The sequence below is a fragment of the Syngnathus acus genome, chromosome 23 (genome assembly GCF_901709675.1).
Source record: "Syngnathus acus chromosome 23, fSynAcu1.2, whole genome shotgun sequence".
In the NCBI taxonomy this organism is placed as follows: Eukaryota; Metazoa; Chordata; class Actinopteri; order Syngnathiformes; family Syngnathidae; genus Syngnathus; species Syngnathus acus.
Genome location: NC_051107.1, coordinates 352,939 through 366,725, shown reverse-complemented (window position 1 = coordinate 366,725; position 13,787 = coordinate 352,939). Strand labels below are relative to the sequence as shown.

Sequence of the window (13,787 nt, the reverse complement as noted above, 5' to 3'; positions counted from 1 at the left end):
ACATTCTGTGGCCCCATTGTTTGCTTCAACTGATGTTGGCTCAGAAAAGAACTTCAATCACAAGTGAGTTAACATCTTGAATGCAGAAGAAGAGCAGAGTTGAGAGAAATTCATTCAGTATGTTGCTGTCAGCTTGGACGCTGCTTGTCATCACTGTGGCAGGTGAGTGCTGCTTTGCGAACTCAAGAGTCACCCATCTTGTAAGTGAATGCTGAAATTTATTTTTGTCTCATCCTTCAGGCACCAGCGGTGATGATCTGGTGGCGGTCACGAGTGAAGTGTTTGTAACAAAAGGCAGCCAAGTCACACTGTCATACATTTACACCACAAAGTTTTCTAGTGATGATTTATACTGGTACAAACAACTTCCTGGACAAGCACCACACTTTCTGCTTTCTCTCTGGGTAAGGCCATTAAGTGCCATGCCGGGAATGTCGGTGAGCGTGGAAAATGACAGAGCGAGTTCACCTGCACATCTAAGATGCGTCACTTGAACACTGCAGTGTACTACTGTGCCGTGAGGCCCACAGTGACGTTACAAGAACATTTCCTGCTCCTGAACCCATCACGATTCCCTCTAGTAGAGGCACAACTTCAAAAGACAAAACCCCAACTCCAATAACAAACGTGTTTTCACTTATGAAGTACTTGTTTGGAAGTGGAGAGGACACGAATGAATTGTTGCTTGACTCACTACACTATAGAATTCTAATCAACAAAAAAAAAAAGATATTAAAGCGTGTACAGTAAAACATTTGACTTTGACCATAATTCGTTCCAGAAAACTGATCGGACACCAATTTGGTGGGAGTCTGATTCAATTTTTCTTTAATGGAAAATTGATTAATTCGATCTGACGTAGCAACAATGGACCTTTTGTGCAATAATTAGTGATGTTTGTGATGTCTAATATACTTATATCCTCTGGGGAGAAGAGTGGTGTGTTGCGCGCATGTCCGTCTGCCGTGTCCGTGTGGCGCACAATTGCCACGAACAAGAGACAGAATTCCATCAAGACGTACATTGCTGGAGAAAGGAAGCTTTTATACGCAACCCCTCATTGTGGGGGACAAAAGAAACGTATATGATAACCGCTTTTGAGTCAAAGGCAGTCGATTTGGCTCTTAACAACGGAAATGGAGCTGTTGCATCTATTATAGGTTTGTTCCGACCACTAGAGGGCACTGGGATATTGTTGATGACATCTTGAGCTTCACGCTCTCGAGATGCGCTTTAGCTTGTCGAGCTGAACCGAACGTTGCTTTGGGAATGCTTGGGGTCGCGGAGATGCCGTTGGCGAGCCTCAACCCGGCTTGGAAAGTTGTTCGGAGTCCGGTGTTTTGTTTGGTTTCAGGTGTTCAAAAGCTTCAAATTTTTAGTTCGAACTCCGATTTGTTCGAACCTGGGACGTTGAAAGTCAGAGGTTCTACTAGAGCAGGGTTCTCAAACTTCAGTCCTCTGGGGCCGCATTCCTACATGTTTTCCAAGTTTCCCTCGTTAAACACACCTGATTCAAATGATCAGTTCATCCTCATGTTCTGTAGGAGCCTGATAATTGAATCAGGTGTGTTTAACGAGGGAAACTTGGAAAACATGTACGAATGCGGCCCCCGAGGACTGGAGTTTGAGACCCCTGTACTAGAGGAAATAACTGCCCATGTGAGGTTCTCATCAGGTTCTTGTCCAAGAGTTCTCACAAGGTTCTTGTAGAGGAAATAACTAATGTGTGACAGGAGTCAGAAAGTTACTTTTCGGAAGTGGGACCAAAATTACAGTGGAGGCCCGAAATTGGAAAAAACAATTTTTAAGACATTTTATTGTTTTGTTTGAATTAAAAGCAGAAACAGGAACTTTTCTTGTTTTCGTGTTTGTGTAAATGCATATTTGTTGAAATTTGAAAGTCATTGTTTGATTTGAAGATATTTGAAAGTCAATAGTGCATTTTTTCAAAGTGACTTAAACGATAGCCGTGTATCCAGATTTTGTGGAAACCTGTAGCTAGAATCACAGGTCAACATTATCTGTGATGTTATATTTATTGTACATGAATTTTATTTGTTGTGAGGACACAATAGTTCTTATCAGGTTCTTGTCAATGAAACAATTGCTGTATGACAGGAAATTGGAGATTAGTTTTTGGAATTGGAACTACTGTGACAGCGGAGGCCTGTAAGTTATGGATTCACGCTACAAAATAAACTAAATTGTGGCTCACAATTGTAAAAATAATATTGTATTATTGAAGAATGTCTGTGGGAGGCCACGAGACATCTAGACTGCCAGAAAATACAAAAACGGGTAGAACGGATAGTAGAAGAAACAGAAGAACGTTTGCTAACTTTTAGCTTGTTTGAGCATTGTGTTAGTGTAGTATAATTCGGATTCTATGCGTCTCTGTATGTCACCTTAGATCAGGGGTCACCAACTCCGGTCCTCAAGGGCGCCAATCCAGCCTGTTTTAGGTGCAGCCCTACAACAACACACCTGATTCAAATGATCAGCTCATCAGCAAGCTCTATTAAGGCTGATAGCGATCCTGATTATTTGAATCAGGTGTGTTGTTGCATGGCTGCACCTAAAACAGGCTGGATTGGCGCCCTTGAGGACCGGAGTTGGTGACCCCTGCCTTAGATGGCGACTTAGCCGCAGTGAGAAGACCATAAGCTATTTTTGCTGGCCAGAGATGCATTAGTTTCAGCAATGTATAGCAACTTAGAATATGGAATGTCGCAGCTGCTGTTATTCAGGGGAAGAGTCTTCTACATGCCCTTTTTAGGACATTGAGAGCAACGAGTAGACTGAAACGCGAACGGTAGCTGTTACCCCAAGCCATGAGATCAACGGTTTGGGCAGGTATAAGATAGGCTTGTCTGTCAGGAAGAGGGGAGAACATCTTTGCTTTTGGGGGCTGCGAACATCTTTGCCTTTGGGGCCACTCGAATTTTTGGAGAGACATCGCTCTGACATCGGTTGAATAAAATCTTTTCCCAATCAGCCGTGTGTCACTGGAGTGCTTCCTTCCCTGGGCCAGCCATCGTCCACCGAGTGTTTTTTGGAGACCAGCGAAGCAAAATAGACCATTCACCACATTAGCTTGTTTGCTACTTGTACTGCACTTTGTATGCAGCGAAGGTTGTGTTTAGCTGATGACTCTGCTTAATGAAATAATGTGCTCAGTTTTGTTTTAGATAAGGAAATTTAGCCGTCCTTCTACAAAATGGAGGCGCGCAATCTGAGTGCATGTCTTGCCACCGGCTTCAGCCGACACAAGGCCACAGCGAAGGCGGGAAAAGGATACATGTTCGAGGAGTCTCGTCCCGTGCTAATATCGGACGATTCGCTTTAAACCAGGTGGCTCTACTATCCCGTAACGACACGTGCGAGAAAGGTGAGGAGCTGGGATGAGGCCACTAGTAAACGTAATGGAGTCACCACGTCATGTCACTTTCTGTTTTGCCGCCGCAGGTGACAGCAGACCAGGGCGGTGCCAGGATGCGTTTAGTCCAAGTTGGTATTGAACATGCGAGAGGCGTAGACTGTCGAGCTAAGTTAAATGTGCATTTTGTTGTGAGACAAGACGGTGAACCTCCTCTCCCTCATCGCTCTCGCCCTACGTCTTTGTCAAGATGCCCGCCATCAACGGTGTCATGACGCTTCGCCTGTGCTTTGGGGCACCCAAGTAGCAAGTGTCAAAACTCTCACCATCATCTTATCCTCAGATGCCTTTGTTTTGTATGTATTTGCTTGTGGTTGAACTTGAATGACTTAAGTTAAGTCATAAATCAATAAAAGAAAAATCGATAAAACTCAAAATTTTGTATGGTTAATTGTTGGTGATAAAAAAGAGGCCATCAAAATTGCTCTATTTTATGAAATTAAAGTATGTGTGCCTAAAAGTGCGTGTGTGTGTGTGTGTGTGTGTGTGTGCATGCGTGTGTGTGTGTGTGTGTGTGTGCTAGCTGTGCTCGCAAAAGTGTCATCTTCGCAGAGTGCCAGTGGAGGCATTCATGCTACAACAACTTCATATAAACATTCTGTTCTCTATAGCAAACTGGGACAAACTATGGATAGATATCAGCGTGTGCCTGTATGAGCATGTGTTACATCAGCTTTGCTTTTGCGGCTCTTTCCACAGGAAGTGGTCACTATATGACACCTGCGTCACAGATCACAGAGGTTATGGTTGGTTTCTGTCTGCAAAGCCTGCTGGCACAGCATGCATGCAGTTAAAGAAATGAAGTGTGGGTAAAATAGGTTACACCAACCACTGTCTATAAAGGCCTGGATATCCAATTATATAACCTCACTTTAAAGCTCTGTAAAGTGAAAATAAAAGTTCCAGAGAAGGTAAGTGAGAACAGAATCTGTCGACATGCTGTCGTAGTCATTGTAGAAATTGGCCATGTAAATTAAGCAACTCACACTGGTTACTGTTTTAGCCTAGCCCTGACAAATTGAAAAGGTGAACAACAGTTTAACGTGATCGTTCCATCAACGACTACAACACAGTTCTCAATCTTTGACATTATTTCAGCAATTATCTACATACATAACATATATGTAATGTATTATGAAACATTACACTTTACTGGGCATTTAAAATCTATCCTAATTTGCTTTGTTTTTTCGGAGCTCATTTTGTCATGACTTCAAAAAGTCAGCTCGAAGAACTGGATCTTTTGCGACTGATAGAACACTGCGTGAAAAGAAGTAGATGAGAGGGTGGAGCAGCATAGTGGTTGTTTTGCGCATCCTCATGGCAGGAAGCGCATGATCACTTTGTGGTAAACTGATTTATGCACCTGACTTCTGTGCAATTTCTGTCATTTATTCCATGATTTAGACTTCCTTTTGTTGTTAGCTTGGTTCTGCTCAAGGTCCCCATAACCCTGAACAAAATAAACACGATAGAAAATGAATAAATGGATGGATGTTTTCAATGGGGATGGTCAGCCATCTTAACATTCTGCCCATTGACCATGAGACGGATTAGAGCCAACCGAAAACCATTATATTCATTATAGTCATCATGCAACATTGGGGTCTTAAACTAGTAGATCATATAAAATCATAATAGCTTGTTGGATAGGTTGAAAAGTTGGGGAGGATGATATGGAACAGCCCTAAACCGGTTTAGGTCTTACTTAGAGGAAATGAATTGTTTTGTTTGACAACCATTGAAGCAATAGCTTCTTCCTTCTCCTTTTTTGAACATGTTGATTTATGTGCCTTATTGGCATAACATGAAATTTGAAAATGTGAAAAAATGATTTTGTGTTTGGTCGATCTTATGTTCAAAAATAAATTTCAAACTTCAAACTTCAATTTTCAAACTTGACAACAAGTACAAGGAGTAAAAAATTAGACATACAATAATAATGACAACTCGATCAATAAATTAAAAACTTTAAACACCAGACTGACAATACTGGGAGCTCAGACGGGTGAGCTAGCTTAACAGGTCAAGGCAGGGGTTGTCAAACTCAAATTCACAGTGGGCCAAAATTTTAAATTGAACAAAGCCGCGGGCCAAGGTTGAACAAATGAACCTTTTAATATGGAATCAAACAAGTTTTGATTTTACAATGAATATTGAACAAGCAAGGCTTATATAACTTAAAAGTGCAGGCGTGCAAAATCAAGTTGATAATAACACGAATAATACTAATAATAACAATAATAGTAATAATAGTAATAATAATAATAATAATAAAACATATCAATGGCATATTAAATAAAATTTAAATAAAAATTGAATGCCTCCTTTCTGTTTGCAGCCTTCTGAGGTAAATGTAAAAATTAGCTTCTTACACAGGCTAATAAATTTGAAAATAAAATAACATAACAACTATGAATAAATCAACCATTCAGGCCTTGGAGTAGCAAGAAAAAGTGCATAGAAAATGTATTTACTGCTCATTTTGCGACACACTGATCTACTCTGATGCGGCCAAGCCAGATACCTGGCATCTTTTCTTGGATGCCAGTTCATCAATGTCGGGAGGCTTAGGGTTTGAGTCGAGGAAACAGTCATTATCGAACAAAGGTGTTCGTCAGTCAGACGTCTCCTGTGAGAAGTTTTCGTCATCTTCATTGTGGAAAAAAAGTTGCTCACATACGTAGGTAAGTGCTACCAAACATGGAGAGCAATTGAGCAACTTCAGTGCGAAGCTGAGGCATCGTGTCAGGGATGAACTGTGGAAACTGTGCGGCCCCAACAGCATCAAACTTTGACTTCAGCGTTTCATCACAATGGAGTTCAATCAGCTCCATTTGGAGGTTGGTTGGTGCTTTTTCCACATCAACTGCGAAGGGATTACTAAGCAGTTCAAATCTAAGTTTCTGGACATCAAAGTCGCCAAACCGCCGGCTAAACTCAGCGCCGAGCGCACTGAGGTTTTCAGCAAACTGTGCGCACACGGCGATAGAGATCTGCGTTTTTATGGTTTGGCAGCAGGGGAAATGGCCAAAGTTTGCTTGTCGCATCTGATTCTCCCACAGGCACATCTTCATTTTAAAAGCTCTCACTGACGCATACATATCTGTGATGATGCGTCCCCGCCCCTGCAGCTGCAGGTTCAGCACATCGAGGTGGCTTGAGATGTCACACAGAAGCTCACACAGAAACTTTTGCTCCCGGAGCTCTGCTGTGTCCTTCCCTTTGCTTTCCAGAAACTGGCATATTTCTTCACGCAGTTCGAAAAATCTGTTCAGCACTTTTCCGCGGCTTAGCCATCTCACCTCTGTGTGATACGGCACATCTGTGTATTCTGAATAGCCAATAGTATCGAATCTAGGCAGCGCCATCTTGAAAATTTCAGGTGCATTCTGGGAAGAAATGAACACGGATTCTACTTATATGGGCATGAGGCGGAGTCATGAACGGACGTATGGGCGCCAAAGCAACAGCAGAGCATTATGGGATTTGTAGTACAAGCGATGAATGCGGTGTTACAGCGCTGCCGCCGTATAATACCGGCGGGCCAGCTCTAATATTAATTTGAAATTGCCTCGCGGGCCAAATATAATTACACTGCGGGCCAAATTTGGCCCGCGGGCCAGAGTTTGACACCTATGGGTTAAGGGATTTGAAACTTAATTAGTTGACTGGCTGTCGACTAATTAAGTTTCACGTCTGTTATGTTGTGTAGTCTTCTTAATAAAACAAAAATAAAACTGTACATTAAGTAAAGTACAGTACAAACATCATTGACGCTACATGCTAGCTTCATATTCTAAATTGAGTTGAACAGGTTCTGTGTTATCTTTTCAGTTATTTTGCTCTGCTGTACCGTTCGGTGCTAGTTCTACCCTCCAGGTTCCTGTTTTTTATTAAAGCCACAGTCTAGTACAGGGGTGGGCAAACTTTTTGACTTGCGGGCCGAACTTGGTTCTAAATTTGGACCGGAGGGCCGAACCAGGAGCAGATGGATGTAGTGTTTGTTTGAAGTAATATAAACGACCTGTAAAGGTCATTGCATAAAAGGTTTTGGCCTTTAGTAGGTAGTAAAGCATGGATATTGAAAAAGAGTTTTTTTGAAAACAAATGCATTAAAAAAAAAAAAAAAATTCACTAAAAAACTGCTATCAGTGATTCTCATAAAATACGACACTGTTATTATGAATAACAGTCTCCATCACTTCAGTGCCTGCAGGTCAGATTAATGAAAGATGTTTATCTTATGAGATCACATCAAACGGCAAGAATCGGTGAAAGCATACATCCAAATGAAGTAATCAAAACGGCAACACGGTGAGGGGTATCTGAACATCAGAGCAGAGTTTTAACTCACAAACACCTGGTAACAGAGGTGAGGAAACAGGAAACACTTCCTTAAAGTAAGCCTTAAGATTAGTCGCAAATAGGTGGTGCATCAATGTCCTTGAGCATCCTGCATTGTTCGAAAATGAGAATGGTCGCTAGTTTCAATCCCTGCTATTTGTACAAATCATATTCAAAATGCATTTTTTTAAAACAAACTTGAGAGCCTCCCCTTCATTTTCAGTGGGAACAGTGTTGTTGGTCTCCCTTTTTTGCTGGTGCGTCATAGTCTGGAGTAAAATTTGTTGTGGCAATTCTTAGGAGAGATCCGAGGTGTTGGTCCGTTTACCTAGATCTGTGACGGGTTGATGTTGATGTTCATGTGGCTGAACGTCACGTCGCGTACGTCGAGCCAAATTGGCCACTCTCTTTTAAACGCTCGGCACTGTGTCCACCTTGCTTTTCCTTGGGCGACTCATTTAATGGAAGGATTCCAGGGGAAGGTTTGTGGGTGGCTTTAGCGTAAAACTGTATCTGAAAGCTCAGCGCGCGAATTACAAGAATGCTGTCGTCACAGCCTACGCTCTAAATTCGGCACTGCTACAAATAGAGCGCGAGTGCGCCATGTCCGTACTACTGAGTACGTACACGCACTTGTGAGTGTGCACCGAGCTTGCTGACACGGCTTCCGGTAGTAAATGCGCAGGCGAGCGGTTCCCCATCTACTGGGGAAACGCAGTCATTGCAGGCAAAATGACCAAAAAAAAAGTTTAATAATACAATTTATTCAGGGTTGGCGGGCCGGATTAAACGGTCCCGTGGGCCGGATGTGGCCCGCGGGCCGTAGTTTGCCCACCGCTGGTCTAGTAACATGAAACACAATGAGCTAGCTTCCTGAACATCTAAAAAGGACTTGTCCATCTATTCATTCATAAAACTGGTTTTCAGAGTCAACTCAATGTCCCAATATTCAGTTCCACTGTGTCACCACAGCACCATTCCTAACGTTTGCTCGATCTTAAAAGTTGATGTACTATTTTAGCCACTTTTTTCATTTCATTGTAGTTTAGCTAGCTACTTTTGCCAACTAGCTTGCCAAACACTGATGGGCACTGTAAGCTGCCGTTGGTCCACCTATTGACTTCTGAGGTTTGTAGCACCTGTCTCAATTCTTCTGGTATTGCTTGTATCCTCTTGCTCCATTTACAAGTAAGAAATAAAGGGAGGAAATTGAGGTATTAGATGTGAAGGGATTTATAGTACTGTACTATTATCCATCCATCCATCCATCCATCCATCCAAAACCAACCAGCCAACCAACCAACCAACCAACCAACCAACCAACCAACCAACCAACCAAACAACCAAACAACCAAACAACCCACTTCCGCTTATCCAGGGTCGGGTCGTGGGGGCAGCAGCTTTAGGAGGGACGCCCAGACTTCCCTCTCCCCAGCCACTTTGAGTAACTCATCCCAGGAGATCCCAAGGCATTCCCAGGGCAGCTGAGCGACATAGTCTCTCCAGCGCATCCTGGGCCATCCATGGGGCCTCTCCCGGATGACTGAGCTTCTCACCCTATCTCTAAGGGAGAGCCCTGACACCCTGCGGAGGAAACTCATTTCGGCCGCTTGTATCCGAGATCTTGTTTTTTCGGCCACGACCCATAGCTCGTGACCATAGGTGAGAGTAGGAGCGTAGATCGACCGGTAAATTGAGAGCTTTGCCGTTTGGCTCAGCTTTCGACTCACCACGATGGAATCCGCAAATTGGCACCCATCTTTGCACGGATCTTCAACCTTTCCCTGGAGCTGTGTGAGGTGCCCTCGTGCTTCAAGAGCTCCATCATCATACCGGTGGCCAAGAAGTCCGCCATCACAGGTTTGAATGACTATAGACCTGTCGCCCTGACATCTGTGGTCATGAAATCCTTCGAGAGGTTAGTGATGAACTACCTGAAGGTCATCACGGGCCCCCTGCTGGACCCCCTGCAGTTTGCCTACCGGGCAAACAGGTCGGTGAACGATGCGGTCAACATGGGACTGTACTGCATCCTGCACCACCTGGACACCCTAGGGACGTACGCCAGGATCCTGTTTGTGGACTTCAGCTCGGCGTTCAATACCATTGATCCTGACATCCTCCACCAGAAGCTCATCCAGCTCGCGGTGCCTGCCTCCACCTGTCAGTAGATCACCAGCTTCCTGACCAACAGGAGGCAGTATGTGAGGCTGGGGACCATCAAATCCGACACCCGGACCACCAATACTGGTGCCCCCCAGGGGTGCGTCCTCTCTCGACTGCTCTTCTCTCTCTACACCAGACATGGGCAAACTACGGCCCGCGGGCCACATCCGGCCCACGGGGCCGTTTAATCCGGCCTGCCAAACCTGAATAAATTGTGTTATTAATTTTTTTGGGGGTCATTTTCCCTGCAATTACTGTTTCCCCAGTAGATGGGGAAGCGCCCGCCCGCGCATTTACTCCCGGGAGCCGTGTCAGAAAGCTCGGTGCACACTCACAAGTGCGTGTGCGTACTCAGTAGTACGTAGTAATTTCTTCTATCAGTGCCGAATTTCGAGTGTAGGCTGTGACGTCAATGTTCTCGTAATTCGCGCGCTGAGTTTTCAGATATAATTTTACGCTAATGCCACCCACAAACCTTCCCCTGGAATCCTTCCCTTAAAATGAGTGGCCCGAAGAAAAGAAAGGTGGACACTGAGTGCCGAATGTTAAAAAAGAGTGGACAATTTGGCTCGACCTACGTGTGTGAGAAGACGTTCAGCCACATGAACGTCAACAAAGCCCGTCACAGATCTAGGTTAACGGACCGACACCTCGGCTTTATCCTAAGAATTGCTGGTTCACAACAAAAATATCATCTTCACACTGAGTTTTTAGTATGTCATCCCGCTGACTTGTAGCCCTGCTACACTGTGACCCATTTACTGTAACTTGTGAAATAAGGCGGGTGCAGGTGTTTATGTACAGGCACGTCAGTGGATGTGTCAGCGTGGGCACCAGGGCGCAGTAGAAGACTCCCGAGTCGCTGGGCTTCACATTGTCGATATGCAGAGGAGCTTGCGAGGTACTGGCGTTCACTCTACAGTGAAACCTCTTTGCGTACTTTTCCTCCGTCTTGCCTTGACCTCGGTCAATCTTCAATCGGCTCAGCATGAACTCGGGCGCTGCGTTTGCTTCTTGTTTGTACCAAAAGATGTAGTCGTTGCTCCCCCCCAATCTGTCGTAGCTACATTCCAGCGTCACTGTTTCACCCTCCACTGTTTGCACGTCCGGTGTCGGCTGGTGCACCGTCTGGCCGTTGCTTCCTGTTAGAAGGCAATAAAGTCAGACCTCCGTTGAAAGCGGCAATGACCTGTTAACCTTACCGAGGCTCCAAGCGGCCATCAGCACACATACAAGCGCACGATTCATGTCTGCACTCCAAGTCTGCATGAGCACTGACTTGTCGCTGAGGAGGCGGGGCCTTCACTTCCTCTTGCAGTGACATCACACATGCACCTTGTCAATCATGCTCTGCTGTGAGTAGAAGAAGAGTGACTCCATGAGTCGCAGCAGCGTACTGTGGTCTTATTTAAACAGTCAAACTTAGTCATTTGGTTGGAGTTTGGCTCAAGGTTTCTCACACTGTGCCTCAGGAGAAAGTACTAAAATTCATTTTTGTCCAAGTTGAACTGGAGACAAAATTTTCGCCATCCTTGTGTCACCATGGGTCATGAAGATGTACGACTGCGGGTCATGAAGATGGGCAGTGTCAGCTGTCGTTGGTCCACTTATTGACTTCTGAGGTTTGTAGCACTTGTCTCAAATCTTCTGTTATCCTCTTGCTCCAGCGATGAGTAAGAAAGAAGGGGAGGAAATTGAGGTATTAGATGTGAAGGAATCTACATTACTGTACTACTATTAGATAATAATAAACTGAGGCGCGGATAGGAAGCTCATTACCGTGCCGAATGGAAAGAAGAATGCAAAATCTTCCTAGTTACTGTTGCGTGTTAATTGAGATGTCCATTGTTGAGCAAGGAAAACAAAGATGTGGAGTAACAGTTGGTTCTTTATTGGCAAGATCTTGGGTCATTTAATGGCGGCCAGTACACGAGGCACGGCAGCAGATGATACAACTCCCATTCTCCAGGTCAAAAGGTTCTATACTGTCCGGAAAAGACGGGAACGTGTCACCTGACCATTTGATATCTCCATATATGTGTATTGGAGAGTCACCACCCTGTGTGTGTGTGTGTGTGTGTGTGTGTGTGTGTGTGTGTGCGTGTGTGTGTGTGCGTGCGTGCGTGCGTTGTGTCCGTGTTTTTGATTGAGCAGTCATGTTTATATAAAATAATAAGAGGATATACACATATATGAACATGAAAATGGGCAGCTAGGTGGCGCACTGGTTAGCACGTCCGCCTCACAGTTAGGAGGATGCCGGTTCGACTCCACTTCCGACCCTCCCTGTGTGGAGTTTGCATGTCCGTGCCCGCGTGGGTTTTCTCCGGGCACTCCGGTTTCTTCCCACATTCCATGGTAGGCCAATCGAGCACTCCAAATTGCCCCTAGGTGAGTGCGGATGGTTGTTCCTCTCTATGCGATCGGCGAGCAACCAGTTCAGGGTGTCCCCCGCCTACTGCTCGATGACTGCTGGGATGCTGGTATAGGCTCCAGCACGCCCGCGACCCCTGTGGGGAAAAGCAGGATAGAAAACTGGATGGATAGATGAACATGAAAAAGTATATGAGTTTGTCTAACGGTTAGACTCTAACCTAACAGAATATACACTTTGTTGTTTCTCCCACTTCGTTACAAAGTAAATTTTAAGGCCTGTTGGTTCACAACAAAAATATCATCCTCACACTGAGTTTTTAGTATGTCATCCCGCTGAATTGTAGCTCTGCTACACTGTGACCCATTTACTGTAACTTGTGAAATAAGGCGGGTGCAGGTGTTTTTGTACAGGCACGTCAGTGGATGTGTCAGCGTGGGCTGCATGGCGCAGTAGAAGACTCCCGAGTCGCTGGGCTTCACATTGTCGATATGCAGAGGAGCTTGCGAGGTACTGTCGTTCACTCTACAGTGAAACCTCTTTGCGTACTTTTCCTCCGTTTTGCCTTGATCGAGCTTCAATCGGCTCAGCATGAACTCGGGCGCTGCGTTTGCTTCTTGTTTGTACCAGAAGATGTAGTCGTTGGTCGGCAATCTGTCGTACCTACATTCCAGCGTCACAGTTTCACCCTCCACTGTTTGCACGTCCGGTGTCGGCTGGTGCACCGTCTGGCCGTTGCTTCCTGTTAGAAGGCAATAAAGTCAGACCTCCGTTGAAAGTGGCAATGACTTCACATGTTGACCTTACCGAGGCTCCAAGCGTCCATCAGCACACATACAAGCGCACGACTCATGTCTGCACTCCAAGTCTGCATGAGAACTGAGGAGAAAGGGCCTTCATTTCCTCTTGCAGTGACATCACACATGCACCTTGTCAATCGTGCTCTGCTGTGAGTAGAAGAAGAGTGACCCCCTGAGTCGCAGCAGCGTACTGTGGTCTTATTTAAACAGTCAAACTTAATCATTTGGTTGGAGTTTGGCTCAAGGTTTCTCACACTGTTGTTCCTCAGGAGAAAGTACCGTATTTCTATAAGGCGCACCGGACTATAAGGCGCACCTTCAATGAATGGCCCATTTTAAAACTTTGTCCTTATATCAAGTCAAGTCAAGTCAAGTTTATTTGTATAGCCCTAAATCACAAGCAGTCTCAAAGGGCTTCACATAGACAAAAATTGACAATTATTCTCAAAGCATCCCCTGATCTTAAGCTCCCAAAAGGGCAAGGAAAAACTCAAAACCCCTGCCCGGGGAAAATGAGAAACCTTGAGAAGGGACCACAGATGGAAGGATCCCCCTTTCAGGATCACCAGGTTGTAATGGATGCAGAGAGGGCACAAATAATACATAATATGAAAATCAAAAGTGGATGTCCAAGTCAGAGCGAAGGGCTGCCAGAGGAGCCCTC

At 44.8% G+C, this 13,787-nt stretch overlaps 2 protein-coding genes across 5 annotated transcripts in view; one reads left to right on the top strand and one right to left on the bottom strand.

The window, feature by feature from the left end:
* The window catches only part of LOC119117091 (T cell receptor alpha chain MC.7.G5-like), an 88,080-nt gene extending 84,267 nt beyond the window's left edge, over positions 1-3,813 (top strand). The window contains exons 5-6 of the mRNA XM_037243096.1: positions 3,466-3,507; positions 3,573-3,813. Coding sequence (XP_037098991.1) covers positions 3,466-3,507; positions 3,573-3,754 — 224 coding nt within the window. The 3' untranslated portion in view covers positions 3,755-3,813. The remainder of the gene's footprint in view (positions 1-3,465; positions 3,508-3,572) is intronic.
* Positions 1-13,393, bottom strand: part of LOC119117090 (T cell receptor alpha chain MC.7.G5-like) — an 89,872-nt gene extending 76,479 nt beyond the window's left edge. For all 4 annotated transcript variants that reach the window (XR_005096415.1, XM_037243095.1, XM_037243093.1 and 1 more), the window contains exons 1-4: positions 13,131-13,393; positions 12,889-13,065; positions 10,784-10,905; positions 140-143 (exon numbers count right to left, since the gene is read on the bottom strand). Coding sequence is in view for 3 of the 4 variants with exons in the window: in XM_037243095.1 (XP_037098990.1) it covers positions 140-143; positions 10,784-10,905; positions 12,889-13,065; positions 13,131-13,347 (520 nt within the window). In the remaining variant the exon portion in view is untranslated. The remainder of the gene's footprint in view (positions 1-139; positions 144-10,783; positions 10,906-12,888; positions 13,066-13,130) is intronic.
* Positions 13,394-13,787: the final 394 nt, after the last annotated feature.